Source organism: Mirounga leonina, unplaced genomic scaffold, assembly GCF_011800145.1.
Source record: "Mirounga leonina isolate KUSES-001 unplaced genomic scaffold, KU_Mleo_1.0 Mir_101595, whole genome shotgun sequence".
Lineage (NCBI taxonomy): Eukaryota > Metazoa > Chordata > Mammalia > Carnivora > Phocidae > Mirounga > Mirounga leonina.
The window spans coordinates 1583059-1606458 of NW_023270158.1; the positions used below are offsets into that span (position 1 = coordinate 1583059).

A 23400-nucleotide genomic window follows, 5' to 3' on the forward strand; every position below is an offset into this window, starting at 1 on the left:
CCCCCCCCCCCCCCCCCCCCCCCCGCCCTGTGCTGGGAAGAGGGATGAGAACTGAGATTTTATCATCAAGGCTCATTTCATTCTCTTCAGTTTTTAACTTTTCCTATGGACTTTTTTTTTTTTTTTAACTTTACCTAGGGAGTGATGAGGGGAAGGGGTACAGAATTGGGGAGTATCTACGAGCGTGCTAGGCATCATACTGCCGTTTTCTCTCAACTCCTACTGACCCTTCGAGGTGGTTACTGTTTTACTCCCTTTACGGATGGGGAAGATGGGCTTTTGCAAGGTTAAGGAACACGCCAGGTTGCACAGAGCTGGAGCAGAGATTTGAACCCACCAGCTGGGTGCTTCTCCCCTGACCAACCCTGACCTAAGCAGTGCTGTGTGTTACTAATTCAGCATAAGGTATTAGGACATGGCTTTACCACCTTTTGCTTTTTTCCTAACTACTCCAAAAGGTGACTGAATTAGGACATACCCCATAGGATGGGGGGGGTAGGCCTACCCCACAAAGTAAAGGAATGCATATTTTTTTTCTTTTCAAAGGTTTTATTTATTTGCTAGAGAGAGAGAGAGCACAAGCAGGGGGAGCGGCAGGCAGAGGGAGAAGCAGGCTCCCTGCTGAGCAGGGAACCCAAGGTGGGACTTGGGATCCCAGGACCCTGGGATCATGACCTGAGACAAAGGCAGCTGCTTAACTGACTGAGCCACCCAGGCATCCCACGAATGCATATTTTTAAGGTGCTTTAAATAGTGCCTGGCATAACGCAAGCCCCCTTTAAATGTTAGCTAGGATTATTATTGCTACAATCACTCATATCCTTCAAGGTCCAGTTTTAATGTCTTCCCTTCCATAACGTCTTTCTTGATTATCTTAAGAAAAAGAAACAACTTTCCTTCCTTGGGCCATTCAGAACAAAGAGAACATGGGCTCTGCTCTAGCATTTCAGTTGTTCCTTTCCCCCCTTTTCTTTTTCAGTCGTGGTTCAGTGCCCATGGTATGCCCAGAACTTTGACATAAGCTTTCTCATTCGTGTCCCATAAAGATGAGAGAGCTCTATAACCCATCTCATATATCTGGATCAGAAAACTGAAGCTTAGCGCAGGGAAGGGACTCGGTCAGGGTGACCCAGCTCATAAATGACAGCCCTGTAACCTCCTCCATGCCTTCTGAGTCCACTGCCGTCCGGCCACCTCGCACGTTAATTAGCTATGAAACCTATCTCTCAAGTCTGCTCCTTGTCACTTGGGCAGTGGAGAGCTGATCCTCGTTTCTGGAACCACTCACTCGAGGTCCTGCACGCTGCAGGCTCAAAATCAAGTGTGCTGGAGAGACCTGCAGAGCTGAACTCCCTACTCTCCTGATAACATTTCCTTACAAATGCTAAGTAACCATGGAGAGTCCAAGTCACGTTAATTTAGCATTCACCTCTTACGCATGTTATGGATTACATGACAGTTGCTGGCTTCCCTAGAGAAAACGCTATATTAGTCTCTGACAGTATTTTTGGTTTTGTTTTTTGTTTTTGCCTCCGCTGCACTTTAATGTCTCTCTAGTTTCTTGTGCTTATGGAAATAGGCAGCCTGGGCTATTTGGTAAGCAAATTGATGTATCTATTCCATGTAGGTGGTAATATGAGAGCCCAGCCAAATCCTGCCGGCTCTTCTATGGAAATAGATTTCTGGCTAATACTAACTAGCTTTAGGATCCCATTTCATTTTATTTTTTTTTTATATTTTAAAGATTTTATTTATTTACTCATGAGAGACAGAGAGAGGCAGAAGCAGAGGGAGAAGCAGGCTCCCCACCGAGCAGGGAGCCCGACATGGGGCTCGATCCCAAGACCCTGGGACCATGACCCGAGCCGAAGGCAGACGCTCAACCATCTGAGCCACCCAGGCGCCCCTCTCATTTCATTTTAAAAGTGTTTTTTTAACCTTCCCAACTGAATATACCTTAAATATGGGCAGGCAGAGCCGAATTTGTTAGCCGTCGGGCAGGCATTTGAGTCAACAGTGGTACCTGAGCCTGTCGACTTATCGTCCTGATACAGGGAGGCAATATTACATTTCTAAAAATTAGTCATCACTCATTATCTCTTCCTATACCAAGGGAGATCATAGAAATGCCTTCATTTTAGAATCTAGGCTAACGTAGGAGAAGAGTACAAGGAAGCGATAGAAGCAAATAGAAGTAGAAAGGCAGGTCCAATCTGGAGCAGGAACCAGGTACGGTTCTAGAAGAAAACTGATCTGGATGAGACCAAAGCGTGAGTCATCAAAACGGGGTTCTTCAAGTTCGTTAGGAAGCTCCGGGGGCCAGCTGAGGGAATAGAACTCTGAAGGTCTCCAAAGACATGTGTCCCCAGGTGTGTGTTACATGAGAACAACAGATTACAGACCTATCTGCACAGAGTGTGAGCTCATGTTTGTGAAAATAGACACATGCACAAGTATATTCGGAAAAATCTAGAGGTACGTTCACCAAGATGTTAACAGGTTTTTTTTTCTTTTGCTTGTTGGTAGTTCTTAATTTTGTAGAATAAACACACATCACGTCTGATTTTAGAAATGAAAGCCAAAAAATTCACAAAAGGCAGAGCTTTGGAATGAACAATTTTGTCAAAATTTGACAAATTATATTGCATCAGATGCAACAACAGGAATGAAGTCCTGGAGATTGACAAGAGAATGTGCTCGAGGACTTGGTACCCTCCTTTCTAGCCAATGTTCTTCTTCCCTTCGATATACAGAAGCAACCTTGTGAATTTCATTTGTCAATGGTGTCTGTGACTCGCCATATTAATCTTTTAGATAAAATCTCCCCCCAAATCTTTAATGTAATGAATGTAAATTTCTATAAACAGAAAAGTGTGTGTATGGTCATGCGTACCGGGAAAGGCTGCTTCCTGCCTGGGATGTTGGGATTTGCCTTTCTAAAACAGTGCTTTTAATGTTACAAGTTCATTCAGCAACTGAAAAAGTTTTGAAAAGTAAACTTTTTTTTTTTTTGAAAAGTAAAAATTTTGTATTCAACTAACCAGATCTATTTAACTAGCATTCCGCTTTAAGGAGTCATGTTTTAGCTGTGGATCTAAAAGATGTTTGACAAAAGTTTTCACAGTTTTCTTTGTATGCTTTGTTAGTAAAATTTTAGAATGCAGGAGGGCGCCTGGGTGGCTCAGTCATTAAGCGTCTGCCTTCAGCTCAGGTCATGATCCCAGGGTCCTGGGATCGAGTCCCACATCGGGCTCCTTGCTCCGCGGGAAGCCTGCTTCTCCCTCTCCCACTCCCCCTGCTTGTGTTCCCTCTCAGGCTGTGTCTCTCTCTGTCAAATAAATAAATAAATTCTTAAAAAAAAAAAAAAATTTTAGAATGCAGGAATGTAAAAGGCAAAAGTACCTTAAAACTATGCCCAGGGTGGTATGGCTCCCCAAAAGGGGAATGCACCTCCAAAAAACTAGATCCTCCACAGTTTCAGTAAGTCATCAAGGAAATTCTCTTCCGGCCATAGACTTTGGGTGTAGAAAATCATCTTATCTGAACAGGTGCATGTATAGAGTTTCTAACAAAGGCTGGGTTTACTGCCACCAACCTCTGCCCCATCTTTGAGTCCGGGGGCCAAGAAACCAGTGACCATGACAAATAGCACCCACTGTGCTCAAAAGAAACCCACTCTACTTTCCCAAAGGAATTAGACTCGCCCCGCCCCGCTAAAACAATATTCAAAACAGAAAGTAACCAATGGATAAGATTTGTAATGGATAAGATTTCCATTACTTCTGCCTCTAAACCAAACGATGCCCTTAGAGAACATGTGAGGGATTAATAAATAGCCACTTCATCTGTATAAACAATGAACATAGGCTGATTTTCTTGATTCCCGTTTCTAGAGTGGTGTGGTCTATGTCAGAAGGGAAGCTGGCTGGACCTGACTGTGGTTTATTCAATGTGTCTCCCTTCCCTCCCACTTCCTTGCCATAGTGGGCCCATTATGCTCAGGGCCCGTGAGAAGTGGCCTTTAGTGATTGGACAGGTTCACTTGGCACCCCCCCCCCATCCACACAGAGCAATGCCTATGTGGGTGCTTCCTGATGGAGAGTGATAAATAGGATGCAAATATTTTCTTTGTAATGCATGATCCTGGCATAGCCAAAGGGAACATGAGTGCCCCAGAGCAGCAAGGTTTTGCTTAGAGCTCGAGGGTTGAAGTTAAGGACCCACAAGCTCACCCTGGCTGATCGAATGCAAGGTGAGTAAAGGTAATGACATTCAGATTATCAGTAAACAAAGGAAGATAGAAACTATTGAACATCTGACGGCTAGTATTCATGTGATTTCGCAAAGCAAAGAAGAACATAAGAAAGTTGATCTCGCGTGGCCTACTGCTTAACATTACTTTTTTTTTTAACATTACTTTTCATTACCAGACCTGATATCGGACTGAGAGTTGAAGCAACAGTCTTAGTAGAACCAGAAAATTAATGGATTTATTTTCTAGAATTACCTCAAGCTTTAATGTTCTCCATGGCTTTGGAAGCAAAGGCAAGAGTGTTTTTAATTTGTAAGGTACCAATTTTGTTCAGTTCTTTTAGATTGATTTTGATGGCATTTTTAAACGTTTTGTTCTCAGAAATATTGAAAAGTAGACCCCTGTCCTTTATGTTAAAGATCGGATCATGATCGGGAACTGTGGGGATCACTTACAATGATATCAGAGTCTCACAGTGGCCCGGATGATCGGGTCAAACAGCCAGCCACAGTGTTGGAGAGAAATGTGTTGATCAGTCACTTCAGATATGGTGAGCTGTCTGGAGTTCAAATATTTCAAAGTTTGATCATATCCAATTCAATTCAACAAATGCCTACAGAATGCTTAAGGAATAAGGAGAAATTTGATAAGGTGGTCTGGAGGGTAGTACAAAGACAGTGCATTTATGACCCGGAGTGGGAGGCGAGTAAAACACATGAAATGTTGTAAACAAATCAACATATTTATAAAAGTCAGGGCCAAGGCCGTAGGAATGAAGGGCAGGTGTATGTGTTTTTGAGTCTGCTTAGTTAAAATTTCTTCGCTAATCCTAAGCCTGATTTGTAAAAACTGTATTATTTATATTATCCCTGAATGAGAAACAGTTGGCTCAAAATTCTGAAGGCTAAACGAGAATGTAGCTAGGTGCTGCAAACACTCATTTTCATCATTTTATTTTACTTAGGACGACAATATGGACACAAAATCCATTCTAGAAGAACTTCTTCTCAAAAGGTCACAGCAAAAAAAGAAAATGTCGCCAAGTAATTACAAAGAGAGGCTTTTTGTTTTAACCAAAACAGATCTCTCCTACTATGAATATGACAAAATGGTGAGACCCTGCTTATTCGATTGTGTTTATACTATTTATATATCTTGAGTCTCCACAAAGTGCTTAATTATAATGAAACAATGTCCCGTTTCTTAGCTCACACAGCCAAGATCAACTTGCCTTCACTTATCACATTGTCTTTTCTTAACCAAGGTATGATTAAACCAAGATCAAGGGTTTTAAAATATTGGCTAATTTTACTAAGGCAAATTGTAACTTTAGAACACTGGTCCTTGACTGAGGGTGATTTTTGGCCCCCAGGGGACATTTTTGGTTATAATTTGGGGAGGGGTGTCTAGTGGGTAGAGGCCAGGAATGCTGCTGAACATCCTATAATGTACAGAACAGCCCCCATCACAAAGAATTCTCTGGCCCCAAATAGTGCTGAAGATAAGAAACACTGTGCTGGAAATCAGACTAATTCTATTCAGCTAAGAAGTCTATCAGAGTAGAAATCCTAAAATACCGTCCTAAAATTGAAACAAAATTAAGACACTCTCTGGGCGGGGGGGGGTGCCCAAGTGGCTCAGTCAGTTCAGCCTCGGACTCTCGATTTAGGCTTGGGTGGTGATCTCAGGGTCGTGAGATCAAACCCCGTATCCAGCTCCATGCTGGGCGTGGAGCCTGCTTAGGATTCTCTCTCTCCCTCTCTCCACCCACCGCCCCCCCGCCACCAAATTTTAAAAGATGCTTTCTGGAGTTAAATCTTGATCTTCCATAGATTAAGCACATGGCAGGTGATGGAAATATGTTTCAAGATTATTAAACAAAGTTAAGGGCTGCTTCTAGACTTGCTTTTGGAGGAGTATATGAGTTTGTGCCCACACTCAAAAATATATTCTGTTGCCACTGGATTTTGACTATGATGGAACAATTGGAAAAATTCTCACATACCCGTCCCATCTCTCAATCTCCCGCCTAGGATAACCTTCACTTTATGCTTTTCTTTGTGTCCCATTGTTTATCGCATGACACATCTTATATTTTGGTTTTTAAATCAGAGAAGAGGCAGCAGAAAAGGATCAATTGAGATTAAGAAAATCAGATGTGTGGAGAAAGTAAATCTTGAGGAGCAGACCCCTGTGGAGAGACAGTACCCTTTTCAGGTAAGAGGGACCACATTCTATTACGAACTCCATATATTGGCAATAACAAAAGATGTTGCAAAATGGCCAAGACAATGACAAGGCTTGGAACCTCCCCAGATGGGAGCTGGGCACTTTGTTGAAATTCGACCTACCAATCTGCTTTCCCTAGAGTGAGAGAAAGAAAGAGGAGCAAGTAAGCCACAGGGGGCTGACTTGCCTTGGGGCCTGACGGTCTCTTTCATTAAATGTTGCTGAGCATTTCTAAGGGGCTACAAGGAATCAAATGCCATCCTCGTCCCCAAGGCATTTGCAGATCATTATAATGAGGGTGAGTGTGAAATTGAAGGAGCGTGGTGTCCTGGGAAGGGGAAGATTCACTCCTCACTCTCCAACTGGAAGAAACCAGGGGGGTTTCTTGGAAGATGCTTCAAACTCGTATCACAGAGGCATGGGACGCTCAAAAGGGCACAGGCTTCGGAGGTGCCCGGAGCTCCTAACCCCACGGTTTGTACTGGCGTTCCCATAGGCAATGCGCTCAACCCTCTATCCAAGTTCGTTTCTTCATTCGCCAAGCAGGCATAATCGTCCACATTTCACAGAGCCGAGACAGGATTAAGATCTTAAAGTGTCTAGGAAAGAGCCCAGAAACGAGTAGCTATTTAATAAAGGATCTGTATCATTTACTCATAAAAACTGAATGAATAAACGAGAGAGGGATCTGGGGAAGACATTATAATGTTCTGACATTTAAACAAGCATCTTAAAGAAGAGACAATGATTTCTGCTGGGGATTCCTTGGGGAGGGACCTGGCCCAAGGGAATGAAGTAACAGGGAGACCTATTTTTACTCAATATAAGTATGAACTATATAATGATCAGAATATATGGAAATTGCCAAGGATGGCTTAGCAAAAGTAAAGGACATTTCATCCCTAAAGATATTTTTAAGGATAGAGCAGGTAAACATTTTCCAATGGGCTATAAAGAGAGTCATGCACTGGGTCGGTGGATGGACCAGAACATTCCTAACACACCTGTAATATCTAACATTTTAGACTTTTATAATTCTCCATGGTCCAGGGCACCCATGCCGAGACCTCAATGTTCACTGATGTCAGATGCATCGTTGCTGTGATTTTCCCAAGTGTAGAAGTGTCTGGGATAAAACAAACTGAGAGGCGGAGGATAAAAATAACTAGATTTTTTTCCATCTAATTCCAGAGTAAATGCCTATTTTATAAGCAAACTCAACTTTTCTTTGGGATACCAGGAAATGTGCAGTCGCGCCGGAATGAACCATGGATGCAATTGTATCTAAATGCATCCAATCTTTTCCTTTCCAGATTGTCTATAAAGATGGGCTTCTCTATGTCTACGCATCAAACGAAGAGAGCCGAAGTCAGTGGCTGAAAGCATTACAAAAAGGTAATGTTAAAAAGTCATTAAAGGGAGTCCTCCATGGAGTTCTGTTGAGGCTTGGTGGGGAGAGATATGGCAGTAGAAGGACCCATGGCCAAGAGAGACTCTGCTGATTTTCCCAGGAACCTCAGAGAACGTGACAGGCTCACTGTCATTTTGCATTCTCATTGTTACATGGAGCAAACCTGTGGCTCGCATTCCCTTTCCTGCCCTGCTCAGAGCGAGCTATTGTGCCTTCCCAGCAGGCAGCCTGGAGGAAGCCAGACCACCTGCTCCCCACCCACTGTGCTTCCCTTTCCCAGGGCAGTCTCCATTCTCCCGGGGCTATGTCAAGGCCTGTGGCTACCGGACTTCGGCTGTTTACAGAAAGTTCTATCCTACGACTTATCATCTGCCAACTGCCATGTCAAGTACTTTGTAAAGCATTTCCTTAAGTAATCTTCTTGACAAGTCCATGGAAAGGGGTGATCTTATTCTCCCTTTTCCAGATAAGTGAAGTTAAAGAGACATGGCCGGGGTCACGTACCTCATAATGGAGAACTCACAATTCGACTACCCCAACCCGGCCTTTTAACCAGTGTGGTATCAACCCTAGGCAAAACTGAGGATTTAATGGAGCTTTTGCTCAGGGATTCTCAGGTTGCTGTGGTGACAGCCCGCGGTAGAAGAGAGAACACTGTTTCTCCCCGTGATATTCTTATTTGAAAGGTAGGTGATAGTATGAGGACAGTATATAACTCGAATGAATGACTCTACTGGTGGAATTGGAATTTCAGATATTAAGTCCCCAGATCGGGTGAGGTTTTGTTTTCTTTCGATTAGGGTTCTTTCGCAGTGTACTTCGAAGTATATCACGTTAGACAACCCCCTACTCCACTTTGGTGCAAATACATTCTTTTTTTTTTACACATAGGGCTTCATTTTTCCTCTGCATGAAAGGGTTTAGCAACCTATCCTGTAGGATAGTCAGGTGGTCCAGTGAGGGGAGAAGCCTCCCTCTCCCTGCTCCCAGCTTGTTGAAGTGAGAAGGGCATCTGTCTTAGAGACAGATAAATCTACATCCAACTCCTGCTTTGCTGTGTTACCTAATGAAACCTCTCTCACATCTCACATCTCTGGATCTCAGTTTCCTAACCTATGAAACAGGAGGTCACGTTGCTTCTTTCCTCGAGTGATCTTGAGCCACAAATGAATGACTCACATATATATTAAAGCAGCCGACACACAAACGTGAGTCGCTGTGGTTAGAGTGGGGCCTCCAGGACGAGCCCTAAGAGGCTGTTTCCCATTCAGTCTCCTCCGGGGGGACTTCCTAGGAGCAGTTGCTATGTGGACACCTCCGGTGTGCAGCTTGGAGTCATGCCCTAGAGTCTTTTGTGGGTCTTTCTGGAACTATGTACGGCAGGCAGGTTTGGGTGGGCCCTGGAGAGCTCAGGTAAAGGCATATGGAGCATAAAGGAAAGCAGAGAGAAAAAGCGAAGGTGAATCTCTTGGCCCCTCGTAAAACTTCAAAGGGACCCTATCACTAGGGCTGCCATGTGCACAGGAAGCCGCGTGTATCAGTTAATGATGCTTTGGGATGCAGGTAAAAAGACGCCAAGCAGCTGTTGAAACAAATGCACGTCGGTTCCTCTCACACAGTTAACAAGTCCGGAGGTAAACGGTCCAGGGCAGGGGCAGCAGCTCAGGGAAGTCAGTGGGGACCCAGGCTCCTGCGAGCTTTCTGCTCTGCCACCCTTAGAGGCGCTCGGAAAGGCTCTGAGCTTTTCCAGAAGCGTCCCCTGCCAACTTCTGTAGATGTCTTACTGGCCGGAACTCTGTCTCATGACCACCTCTATATGCAAGGGAGGCTGGAAGTCAGTATCTGGTTTTTCTAGCCTTCCTGCTGGTAAATAGCAAGAGAGAAGGTGGGTGAGATTGGCTGTCAGCTTGAAGGAAACAAGAGAGGAGGACGGTATCGGCCGTCAGCCTGGCCAACCAACCCACCGCCACCCACCGCAGGAAAACAAAGGAGTTTCCTCACTTAAGTCCTCTCCCCTGTGAAGTCTTTTTGTCTGCTATTTAGCTCGGGCATTATAAACTGAGGGGGCGTCAGAGACACGGCATTTTCCAGACGGTAACCAATACCCAGGAGGTTTGGGCTGACTGAGTGGGGACTCAGGCGTGTCAGCCACCATGGTTCTGAGTTCAGAAGACCAGATGGGGATAAAGCGTGTCCTTCTTTCCAAAAACGAAAACTGAAGGGGGTTCTACAGGGAAGCTGGCATCTGTGCATCGGATTATAGTAGAAAAAGCTTGGGGCTGAGTCTCAGATATGCTACTTACTAGAGGTCTGTGAACTTGAGCAAGTTAGGCCACCTCTCTGCACCTCAGTTTACCTAGCTCTGTAAGTGCCACAAAGACAGTAACAACTCCCCGCAAGGCTGTTGAGTAGATTAAACGAGATGATACATGTGAAGGGAAATATGTAAACTATACACACACATTAATATATACGAGTTCCTCTTATTGTCATTATTAAATGGTGGGAGTGTCGCAATGTGGACTTTTGGACTTGGTTGGAAAAGAAATAGTTACCCAGGAAACGAAATTCATGTAGTAGGAAATAACAGGAATCCTGGCACATGGGGAGCAAGATCTCGGAGAGCAGGAAGGCAAGTCATGTGCCCAAGGAATGGCAATGACCATTTGGGACCAGTTTCTAGTCACAAACTTGTGTTTTATAATCGTAACTCCTCTTGCTTTTTGTGACTTCTGTAATAATTTCCCTTTAGTTCCCATTAATATTTAGTAAAGGTTTTTGTTTTTGTTTTTAATACCAGTGCTTTCAGCCAAGCTGAGCTGAGCTAAACTAAGGGAATGATAACACCTAAAGCCCACTGTTCGTTGAACACGTGCTCTGAGCCAAATGCTGTGCTGGATGCTTTACATAATTATGGTTTGTTATGATCTGATGACCCAGCAAAGCACTTATTATCTCCAAACACTTCCTTGAATCGGGGTTGGAAAGGAGGAGCAGAACTCTCCTGGGATTAAAATAAGGAAGCCTTAAGATGAATATAAAATCAAGAAGAAAAGAATTGAAGTCACACATAGAATAGCCCTCCCCACCTAGAGAGACTCTTCTTGAACTATTCTCTACTAAACCTTGTAGGTTTCTCTGCTGTATTTTGAGAGAGGCTCATGTGGTGTAGAAACAGTATTCTACTCCAGTATTAGAATTTCATTTCTTTGGCGGCACCTCGCCTGGGTGGTGCAGTTGGTTGAGTGTCTGACTGTTGGTTTCGGCTTGGGTCGTGGTCTTGGAGTCATGGGATCAAGCCCCACATCGGGCTCTGCGCTTGGTGCAGAGTCTGCTTGGGATTCTCTCTCCCTCTCCCTCTGCCCCTCCTGCGCTCCCCCTCTCTAAAGTGACTGAATAAATCTTTAAAAAATAACAGCATATTTGAAAAAAAAAGAATTTCATTTCTTTAAACATTGTCCTATTCCCATTATTTTTTTAAAATAGGCACAGTCCTAGAAAAGTCGCCCCACAAATGATCCATTCCTAGTGTAAATAAGTCAAAGTCACGAAAGACAAAGCAGAGATGAGGGACGATTCCAGATCAAGGGAAACTAGAAAACTAAAGGCCATATGTGATTCTGGATTGGATCCCCAGTCAGAAACAGTGAATGATTATAAAGGGAATTACTGGAACAGTTGGGAAAATTTTGAATATAAAATACTCAGCAGTAGTGTTGTATCCATGTCAAAGTTCCAGAATTTGATAATTGTATTATGGTTATGTAAGGGTCCGTCCCTACTAACAGAAGTCACGTGCTGATGTATTTATGGGTGACATTATTTAGGTCATGATACCTGCAACTTACTTTCAAATGGTTAACAAAACATAATAATTTTAAAATTTTTAATAATAATAGTATGTATATACAGAGAGAAAGAGAAAAAGCAAATACGGCAAATAATTAAAAATTGGTGAGTCTGGGTGAAGTGTATACGGACATTCATTGTACTAGTCTTGAAACTCATCTGTGCCTTTGAAATGTTTCAAAATGAAGAGCGGAGGGAAATACATGTGCATTAGAACCTTCTTCTCGTCTTACTGAGATCTAGGACTATCCTTCAGCCTCCTGAACCCCACGTGCCCTAACCCGCTTGCTTCCTTTATAGATGTATTTCTAAAACCCTAGATCACCAAGTTAATCTGTATATACATTTTCTAGGGTTTTGTTTTTGTTTATTTTTTTGTAAGACTGATAGAAGTTACTGTGTTGTTCTCACTCTATACCTGGGTAGACTTTAAAAAAATTTTTTTTTGGCTTATTAACTTCTGAGTGAAAGACTTATATCCTTCGGGAACCATTTTCTCTTACCCTGGTTGCTGGCAAAATAAGGTTTTCATTGTTCTGTGATAACAGCGCTTACTGAATGTGTTTCTTCTCTCGGGCCAGTATTTGCTCATGCTGTGTTTTCTTCCTGCCTGTTCCCCAGAGATAAGGGGCAACCCCCACCTGCTGATCAAGTACCACAGTGGGTTCTTCGTGGATGGAAAGTTCCTGTGCTGCCAGCAGAGCTGTAAAGCGGCCCCAGGATGTACCCTCTGGGAAGCATGTAAGGTGACCCCCCCACACACTGGGCTGGGCCCTGGGAGGACGGTGCCCCATGAGGCAAACCTGCCAAATTCCAGAACAGTTCACCAGCTTGGGAAAACAAGATGTGCCACTTCGGTTGACATCATGAAAACTCAGCCTCAAAAAATGCTATCGGGCAGATGAAGTCCAATTATAGGGTCAACTGAGTCATAAAATAATAACAATATTAACATTTGCCGTTCTTTCATTTCGTGAGAAATGTTTTTTTAAATTGGAATCATGAATCGAGCAAGGCGCTATTTCCTCCCATAATTCTCCCTGGTTTAAGATAAACTCCAAATGGGTAGAATGTGGAGAACATATCACCATGGCTCATAACCTAAAATAATAAACTAAAAAAAAAAAATTCTTTTAAAAAATATGTCAAAGGTTTTGGTTTTAGAGGGGGGGGGAGGGGGATGGGTTAGCCCGGTGATGGGTATTAAAGAGGGCACGTACTGCATGGAGCACTGGGTGTTATACGAAAACAATGGATCGTGGATCACCACATCAAAAACCAATGATGTATTGTATGGTGACCAACATAACATAATAAAATTTAAAAAAATATGTCAAAGGATAATATTTAAGTAACACTTGGAATCACCATATATACCACAGTGATGGATGACCAAGTTTTAAAAGCCCATATTTAAAGGGCTTACCATTCTGTACATGTTTACTGATTTCTTAATAACACCACAGAAGGTAGTGAAGGGTCTGCTTTAAGCACAATCAGATTCTACCCAGAGTTATATTCCTAAGAAAATCTGGCTGAGACTTTATCTGGGGACAGAGAAGAAGGTCCACTGAGTGGCTTTGAAGGGGCAAGGGAGGAAAAGAATTAGGTTGTTTTCTGTTTGTGCCTCATAGGGTCTCATCCTATCTTCAGGATATTTACATGGGGCAGTCTTTTTTTTCTTTTTGAAGATTTTTTAAAAATATTTTATTTATTTATTTGAGAGAGAGAGAGCATCCGTGAGTGAGTGGGGAGGAGCCCGAGGCGGGGCTTGATTCCATAATCCTGAGATCCTGAGATCCCGACCTGAGCCAAAATCAATAGTCCGAAACTTAACTGACTGAGCCACCCAGGCACCCCATGAGGCAGTCTTATATATTTTAGGAGTTTGTCACTGTTTAACAACAGTAAGTTGTGAATAAATTAAAAAGGAGAACTTATTCTGATGACAGTTTTACCAGCCTGAACAAAATATGCTTGGATTACAACTTTAATGAATTGAGTAAGATCAGCGGTGACTTTATGAACTGTAAAACCCACAGGGACATGAGCTATTATTCAAATTCACTCCATTATAGTATTGACACCCGACGCTCACATTAATGGTATTACTAGTAATTTGACAACAAAAATCAATGAATAAATGTTCATTGTGTTTTCTATCTTAATTAGACTACACAGTGAATATTTATTCATCCTAAGTATATCACATTGCCCTTTATACTTGGGAATTATCGTGATTTAATGAACTATGCAGAAACTAGTGTATATGGATCCTCCCTCCACTGTAAGGGGCTGAGGAATAATGTTTCCTTAGAACATTATTTCTTTCCCCCAATTATTCTGTCCACGATCTGGCATCATTACCCAGCAGGCCAGATTCTAGCTCTGACCCTACCTCCCTGGGAAGAAGCAGGAAAAAAGGCCAGAGAGAGCACTCCCTTGGGATTATCTTCCTAGGCTCGGTCTGGATGGCATCTGCCGTATGTTCTGGGTACAACAGGCTCTTTTCCAGCCTCTGAGGAAAACGACAGAATTTGGAGGAGCCGTGGCCCATGAGCAGCTATGATATCACTTATCTAGCCGAGTATAACTTACTCCTCTGCTGGGTTACAGGGCTGCCCAAGGGTACAGTTACTAGGAAGGAAATAGTTGAGAGACTTGCTTCCTTCTGTCTCCAAAATGCCCTGGACCTTTCCTTTTCCAGGGTACGTGGCCTACAAGTAAGTCTGCCATACACCCCAGGTTGTTTGGAGCAGTCTCATTCTGCAGCTGGTGACCTGGCACAATTATTAAAAGCTTACCTATCCCTGTAAGAAACGTTCCAGGCTGGTTGGTAAGTTGTATGGCCGCTCTGCTTAGAAGGCACATAACGGCTTTACACCCATAGCCTGGGCATCTATCTACATGTGGAAGTGGAAAGAGAAACCAACAATTATCACAAGAAATGGAAAAAAGTATGGGATAGTTTTTGTTCTGACTTATAAATCAGCTTCTTGGGGATGCCTGGGTGGCTCAGTCGGTTAAGCGTCTGCCTTCGGCTCAGGTCATGATCCCGGAGTCCTAGGATCAAGCCCCGTTTTGGGCTCTCTGCTCAGCAAGGAGTCTGCTTCTCCCTCTGACCGCCCCCCCCCCCCACTTCTTGTGTTGTCACTCTCTCTCAAATAAATAAATAAAATCTAAAAAAAAATCAACTACTTATAAGCATCTCATATGAGCCAATCAAAGAGGAATCAGACATGGATTCTGAACCCTAGCGTCATAGGTACTACCGAACGAGATTAGATATCTGTATTTCAAATGCAAGGGGGAAATGCAGTATAAATTAATAGTTCACAGGATTTAGAGGAACTCGAATTTTTTTATCCATTTGGGGGAGGATATTGCTAATCCAAAGTGGAGGAGTGGTGTTTTAGTTGAGCGTTACACAGGAAAACAACAAAATCACTCCAGATGCTGCGTCTAAACTCACGTCATCTGAAGCATTGATCCCATAAGCTAGTTAATCTTTTGATTCTTAACATTGGGTGTTTGCTTTGTTTTGTTTAAAGTCCCTGCTGATATTACTTGGTTTTTCTTTTCAGATGCTGATCTGCACATTACAACCCATGAAGAGAAACACAGGGTTCCCATCTTCCCAGACAGAGTGGTAAGTCGATATTTAAAATTTTTTGCATAGCCAGGATATATTAAAATAAACCAAGAGTTGCCAGATTCAAGACTAGAAAATATGGCTGCATTCAGACTGCTGAGCAAAAAGAGGACAAAGGTGAGCTGTCACCCATAGCAGTGGCAGTATCGAAGGCCAAGGTCAAATATTGAACCATTTTACCATTTTATATTGTTATACTTAATAACTGGGCCTTTTCTGACCTGTAAGCACATAAATAGTCGCCAAGAAATGGGTGCATGTGGGAGATGTCCTTACGATGGCCTCACACATGAGTTATTAGCTGTCATTCCTCCCCCAGCAGCAGCCTGGCCAAGACTGCCTCATGTGAGTATCCTGGCGAAGGATGGGACTCCATAGGGCACAAGCAGAAAATAACCTAATTCTTTCTCTCTGTTATCCCTTCAAAGCCACTTGATGGGCTTTCTTCTCTGTCCCTGAATGGAATGGAATTCCAGCTGCTAGCCAATGAAACAGAATGTCCCAATTACTAGTAGTCATGAGAAGAACCTCTCAATTGTCCCATCCAATGCTATAATCCTACAACTCCAAACATCATTCCAAGTTACAACTTCTCCCCTTCACATAGCTCAGGTGTGCATCAGCTGGCAGCCTGCTTTGGGGAGAGGGCCACGGAGAAGCTGAGATTTTTGACTCTGTCATGGTTGGGGCCCAGGAAGAGGGGGTCTAATAAAAAGCAGTCATTTGTGGCTGATCCCATCATGATTTTGGTAGGGGTGGCTCCTGGGTGAGACAGTTTCCTAATGCTGATTCTTTAGCTTATGGGAAACTCCCGTGGGTTCACCACGAGCGTGCAGAGCCAAATGAGTTTTATGACAGAGGGGTAGTTCTTGACCCTTAGCTCTTTAGTTTCTTTTTTTTTTTTTAAGATTTTATTTATTTATTTGACAGAGAGAGACACAGTGAGAGAGGGAACACAAGCAGGGGGAGTGGGAGAGGGAGAAGCAGGCTCCGCGCAGAGCAGGGAGCCCGATGCGGGACTCGATCCCAGGGCCCTGGGATCATGACCTGAGCCGAAGGCAGTCGCTTAACCAACTGAGCCACCCAGGCGCCCAGCTCTTGAGTTTCTAGTCCTCATATTTCTGCTGGGTCGATTCACCCATCTTGGACAGAGTTTCTTTCAAGGTGGCTCCCAGAACCCTCTCCCAAGGGTGGAGTTGGCCTACAGTACGACAAACAAAACCTTGACCGCTCTGCTCTGTGAGAGTCACAGATGCTCTAGAAGCCCTCCTAAAAGTAAAGGAGTGTCTCTACCCATCCATTAGCTCTATGGTGTCTTGGGCACTTATTTTCAGCTGCACACTATCACACACACCTCTCTCTAAGTAAAAAAATATAATCTTTATGAACCACCATGAAGGACAAAAGGAAATCCATTATTGGAGTAGGTTAAATTGTCTCCCAAATTTCATGTTCACCTAGAACCTCAAAAGGTGACCTAATCTGGAAACAGGTCTTTACAGATGTAATTAATTAAGGACTGAGGTGAGATCATACTGGATTAGAATGTGTCTTTATAAGAAGAGGAGAGGACACAGGGAGATACACAGTGAAGAAGGCCATTTAGAGACCTGGGCAAACCAAAAACCAAATAATCCAGTTTAAAAAAGGGCAGAAGACATGAATAGACACTTTTCAAAGAAGACATCCAGATGTCCAACAGACACATGAAAAGATGCTCAACATCACTCATCATCAGGGAAATGCACATCAAAACCACAATGAGATACCACCTCACACCTGTCAGAATGGCTAAATTTAACAACACAAGAAACGATTGGCGAGGATGCGGAGAAAGGGGAACCCTCCTACACTGGTGGTGGGAATGCAAACTGGTGCAGCCATTCTGGAGAACAGTATGGAGGTTCCTTAGAAAGTTGAAAACAGAACCACCCTATGACCGAGCAATTGCACTAGTGGGTATTTACCCAAAGGATGTAAAAATACAGATTCGAAGGGGCACATGCACCCCGATGTTTATAGCAGCAATCTCAACAATAGCCAGACTATGGAGAGAGCTGAAATGTCCCTTGCTGATGAATGCATAAAGAAGATGTGGTATATCTGTACAATGGAATGTTGCTCAGCCAACAAAAAGAATTAAATCTTGCCATTTGCGGTGACGTGGATGGAGCTAGAGAGTATAACACTAAGCGAAATAAGTCAGAGAAAGACAAATACCATATGATCTCACTCATGTGGAATTTAAGAAAGAAAACAGATGAACATATGGCAAGGATGGGGGAAAGGGAGAGAGGGAAACAAACCGTAAGAGACTCTTAACGATAGAGAACAAACTGAGGGTTGATGGAGGGAGGTGGGTGGGGAATGGGCTAAGTGGGTGATGGGTACTAAGGAGAGCACTTGCTGTGAGGAGCACTGGGTGTTGTATGTAAGTGATGAATCACTGAATTCTACTCCAGAAACCAATATTGCACTGTATGTTAACTACCTAGAATTTAAATTAAATAAATAAATAAATAAACACCTAGGCAGGAGATTCAAGTTATGCTACCACAAGTCAAAGAATGCTAGAACCACCAGAAGTTGGAAGAAGCAATCGAATATTCTTCCATAGAGCTTTTAAAGGGAGGACGGCCATGGAGAAGCCTTGATTTTGAACTTGAGGCCTCCAGAAACGCAAGAGAACAAATCTCCGTTGTTTCAATCCACCAAGCATGTACTGATTTGTCATGGCAGTCCAAGGAAACTAATACAATTATTAAGGTTGGAGGGCTTTATTTTGTTCTCAGCAACATTGCTATTTTAGTTTGGGTACATGCTCCAGTCCTGAAGCTTGAAAATTATGGCTTTATTAAACACCTAAGAGCCATGTCCAGAATAAGCAAATCTACAAGGACAAAGGGTTGATTAGCAGGTTGCCTGGGGTCAGGATGGGAACGGGTGACCGCTAACGGTCACAGGCGCCTTATGGGAGTGACAGCAATGTGCTCAGACCGGACTGTGGTGATGGTTGCCCAACTTGATAAATTTACCAAAAGTCACCAAATTCTATACCTTCTATATGGTATGCAAATTATAATCCAGTAAAATTTGTTTTAAACAAATCTAAGAGCAGAGGATAATTTAGGAGCCAGAAACCATTACATCTAATCTCTGGCAAGGAATTCTTGGGGAAATGTGCTGAAAATTATCAGTCAGGCAGATCATTGGCCAAGGGTTTCTAAGTCTGTTTTGATTGTAAGCTGCCCGAAGGGATCAGGGATCAGCGAGAGTATCATGAAAAACATGTTTCCCTTTGTTTTGTTTTTACCAGAACATTCAGTAGAGGACTTACTTTGCAGAGCTGAGGAAATTAAAAATCCACTTTCTAGCCCTTCTGTTCAGATTTCCGTGTAGGGAACTTTCCACAGCATTTATCTCTGGACAGAACCACCGCATAGCTCATAAACAGCAGTGTCCTGCAGAGCGAAAATTTCCAGGACATCGTCGATCCCTGCAAAAAAGTAAAAATACGAGTATGAAAAATTAAATGCAGAGCTTATATCTTTTTATGTGAATTTTCAATTGAAGCATAACATGCATTTGGACAAGTATACGAGCCCGAAGTGTTCAGCTTGATGAATTTTCACAAACAGAACACACCTGTATAACTCTCACTCAAATCAAGGAACAGAACATCACAGAACCCCAGGGGTACCATCATGTTCCTCTTTGGTCACTACATCCCACTGAGAGTAATCACTAGCCTGACTTATAACATCATAGCTCACTTGCTTGGTTTTGACCTTTATGTAAATGGAATCATAAAGTATATCGTCACATATTATCTGTCTTCCTCTGAGACTGACCCACACTTTAGTGTGTGGTTGTCATTTCCTCTCACTGCTGTATAGGATTCCACTGTGTGAATATACCCTTATATTCATTTTATTGCTGCTGTAACAAATTACCACAAATTGAGTGACTTGAAGAACACACATTTATTGTCTTGAAGTTCTGAAGGTCAGAAGTCTAAAATAAAATGGGTCCACATGGCGATATTCCTTCTGGAAGCTTTAGCGGGGGGGAAATCTATCTCCTTGCCTTTTCCAACTTCTAGAGGCAACCTACATTCTTCGGTTTCTGGCCCCCTCCTCCATCTTCGGGGCCAGAAGGGTAACGCCTTATGTTTAGTATCAAATAGGTTTATTTATTTATTTATTTATTTATTAAAGATTTTATTTATTTATTTGAGACAGAAAGAATGAGAGACAGAGAGCATGAGAGGGAGGAGGGTCAGAGGGAGAAGCAGACTCCCCGCCGAGCAGGGAGCCCGATGTGGGACTCGATCCCGGGACTCCAGGATCATGACCTGAGCCGAGGGCAGTCGCTCAACCAACTGAGCCACCCAGGCGCCCCAAATAGGTTTATTATTTTACTCTTCAAATGGGCATTTAGGTCATTTCCAGTTCTTATCGAATTGAAATAATTCTGCTACGAACATTCTTATATGTGTCTTTTGATTTCACTGCTGGGTGTGCATACAGACTTTCTGGATCATAGGGTATATGCGCGCCTGACTTGAGTAGATTCTGCAAACAGCTCTTCAATGTGGTTATATACTCTGAACTCCAACCAGCCAAGTATGAGAGTTCCAGTTGCTCCAGACCTTTGCCAATACGTAGTACTGCCCTTGTTGCCCTTCTCTTTCTTTCCTTTCCTTTCCTTCCTTCCTTCTTTCTTTTTCTTTCTTTCTTTCTTTTCTTTCTTTCTTTCTTTCTTTCTTTCTTTCTTTCTTTTCTTTCTTTCTTTCTTTCTTTCTTTTTCTTTCTTTCTTTTTCTCCTTCCTTCCCTCCTTCCTCCCTCCCTCCTTCCTTCTTTCTTTCCTAAGAGCTGATGTACTTAGCTTGTTAGCTCCCACTACCTGAATCTGTGCCTCACTGTGATATATTAAAATCTCTTGTCCTCCAAAGCTGAAGATTCCTCGAGCAGTTCCTATTTTCAGAATGAATGAACCATCCTCAAGTACCACCGTGGCCCAGTATGACAGTGACTCAAAGAGAAACTACGGCTCCCAGCTAACTGTCAACATGCAGCATATTCCAAGAGAAGATTGCCCTGACTGGTGGCAAGTAAGGAAACTGAAGAGGTAAACTTCAGCTTTTAGTCGGGCTGCCCAGCACGTAGGGTAGCCATCAGCCCCCTGCCTTGGACGTCAGCCTCAAAGCTGTCTACGCAGGCCCTAGCTGAGAAGGGCTGCCCTCTCCGGAAAGGCTCAGTGCTTGAGCCAGAAGCCTGGGCGAGCAGTGGCCCACTGGGACCGAATGGCATGGACTTCCCATCTAGATGATCTGATCTATGATCTAAGTAATACTTGTGCATTTTATTTCTTCCCCTTCCTCTCCCCCTTTTCCCCAAATAACCCTACGTGCCAGAACTTGGAAGCTTGAAAATATATCCTTTACATGTTTCGGGTGGGCTTCCTTTTGTCCTGTGCTTACAAATGCCAAATAACACTCCCAGCGAGGCCTCGGCTGCCTTCTCAGGATGGACACCTTCAGCCCTCCTGATGTGATCAGTCTTCACACGTTTTTTAAGCGAAAATGAAAACTACCTGGAAGGCAGTACCTAAACTGTGTATCTCTCCAGGGTCTCTGGGCCCGAGCCGGCCCCATACTTGATGCTCACTAAAGATTGAACTGAATCACAAGATGACAATAGAAAAAGGGTCAAGTGACTGTCCTTCCCTCTTTGGTGCCTCAGCCCTCCTCCCCATCACATTCTTCACTGTCTGATGTCTCCTCACCCAGTCATTAGCCTCCCTGCAGGGCACCGGGGTCTGTCTTTCCCCACAATGGATGCAGAACATCTCTCTGACTCCTCAGGCATCTCCTTTCTTTGTTTTCTCCCTCGTGCTCTTATTTTTTTATTCTTTCCATCCTCATCATTTTTACCTAAAGCAAATGCCTCCCTCTACCAATGACACAACCACAGGGCCACACGGAACTTGAAAGAACGTGAGTGTATTCTTGTTGTTGCTTCTGGCATATAACAAACTGTGGTGCTTTTCATTTCAAAGTGGAGCTAGAGTCCAAGTGTATTCATCTGTACCTGGCCCCTCAGGGGACATGTCACATTTATTTGCTGCAACCCAGGGTTCTTGTGGAAGGAGACCATCGATAGACGCAGGTCCTAGGAGAGCGAGTGTCATGTCAGCTTTGTGCCGGGGCCCGCTCTCTACCGGAAGCCCCAGGGATTCATTGAGGGAAACGTGCAGTGAAACTGATCAGTATTCAAATAAGTAGTCAGCACTATTAATTCATGGGGGGGGCGGGGAGTACAACCACCAATGCCTGAATGGCTAGATCCTATCTGGGTTTTTTTAAGATTTTATTTATTTATTTGAGAGAGAGAGACACAGCGAGAGAGGGAACACAAGCAAGGGGAGTGGGGGAGGGAGAAGCAGGCTTCCCGCGGAGCAGGGAGCCCGATGTGGGGCTCGATCCCAGGACCCTGGGAACATGACCTGAGCCGAAGGCAGTCGCCCAACTGACTGAGCCACCCAGGCGCCCCATAAATCCTATATTTATTGAAAATACTGACTTTTTTTCATCTTGGATTTTTTGCATTAATTTTTATTTTAAAAATATCATTAACACGTTATTTACCTTGACTACTGAGTTTTTCTGACACCCCCTTAGATTTTGCACCCAAGATTCAGTCCTGACCTTGGATTCTTCCCTAGAACTCGAGAAAGCTAGTTATCTGAACAAAGAACCGATGAATCACTTCTTAGCCTGAGTAGCATTACATCAGTGAGTGAATGATGATGATTGCTAAAAGATCTTTGTGGACTGATTTTTAAAAATGCAGTCATGAGTCTCAGCTCACATAAGGAGATAATACTTTTTATCAACTATCCTTACTTGAACTGCTTTTTAATTTTTTCTGAGTAGTAAAATAACAGCATGCTTCCATTAAAGCATTCAAGTATTGCAGAATATCCAGGGTACATTCTTCTAGAACTATGCACACGTTATTTTCTATGCACACAATACCACGTGTAGAGAATTAAAAAATCAGGTTCTCACCACGTACTCTTCTGTGCCACTCTCTGTCTTCACTTCACATCTTGGACATTTTTTCCCATTTAAGTACATGAGGCTACACTTCAGTTTTAATGTGGAAAAAATATTGAATGGTGGTAAAACATAGCATACGTTTTGCCATCTTAGTAATTTTTAAGCGTACAGTTGAGAGGTGTTAGGGACATTTACAATGTTGTGCAAGCTACATGATTATTCTGAATGTCTAGATAGTGTTCCATCATATGGATAAACCTAAGAGCTGCACCACTGATGGGCATTCCCTGTGTGTTCTTAAAAAAAAACATAAAAGCTAAATAAATTGCTTAGCGTTTTAAAATAAGAATTTTCTTTTGCAGAGATGAAGTAAAAAAGCCATGCTAGTGAGCAAGGCTCTTCAGAAGGTAGCGCTGAGGGCTTTCTCCAGTCATTCCTTGAAATGGAGTCAGAGAAGCATTTCCTTGTTAAGGAAGCTTGTTGCTATGAAGGGTGGTTTTGAAAAAGGGCCTGAGATAGGAAGGCGAGCAGGAAATAGGTCCTACATTCCAAGCAAAACAGCCTTTGGACTTGGAGAGGTAGGCACTTCCTCATGCTCTGCCTACCACCCAAAACGGAAGAGGGAAAATGACGGGTGGCAGGGGGTGATGAAGACCTTGAGGATCCCTTAACCCCACGTGGAGTTAAAAGTTCAGTATTTTCCAGACTTTTCATTGCAATTGCAACAGCCAAGAGGGAAATAACATGTTAAAATATATAAGTGACCGAATGCTTGCATAGCGACAAAAAAATCAGGAGTCAAGATGATCTATTCATCCAACTTTTCTATTCACACTTCTCTTTTGTTTAGGAACACTGTCAAGCTGCCTCTGGTTATTGGGGTCCCTGCAAGGATGAAAATGTGAAAAGGACTCATTAGCTGAAATTCCCAAACCAAGTGAAA

At 43.2% G+C, this 23400-nt stretch overlaps 1 protein-coding gene across 4 annotated transcripts in view; it reads left to right on the forward strand.

Moving 5' to 3' along the window:
• The window catches only part of BMX (BMX non-receptor tyrosine kinase), a 49602-nt gene that overhangs the window by 1817 nt on the left and 24385 nt on the right, over positions 1-23400 (forward strand). For 3 of the 4 annotated variants that reach the window (XM_034999928.1, XM_034999949.1, XM_034999920.1), the window contains exons 2-7: positions 5217-5363; positions 6365-6469; positions 7795-7876; positions 12363-12482; positions 15326-15390; positions 20349-20524. In XM_034999928.1, coding sequence (XP_034855819.1) covers positions 5226-5363; positions 6365-6469; positions 7795-7876; positions 12363-12482; positions 15326-15390; positions 20349-20524 — 686 coding nt within the window. In that variant the 5' untranslated portion in view covers positions 5217-5225. Of the gene's footprint in view, positions 1-4532; positions 4546-5216; positions 5364-6364; positions 6470-7794; positions 7877-12362; positions 12483-15325; positions 15391-20348; positions 20525-23400 lie in introns of those variants that run through there. The other variant, XM_034999938.1, reaches the window with a different exon arrangement.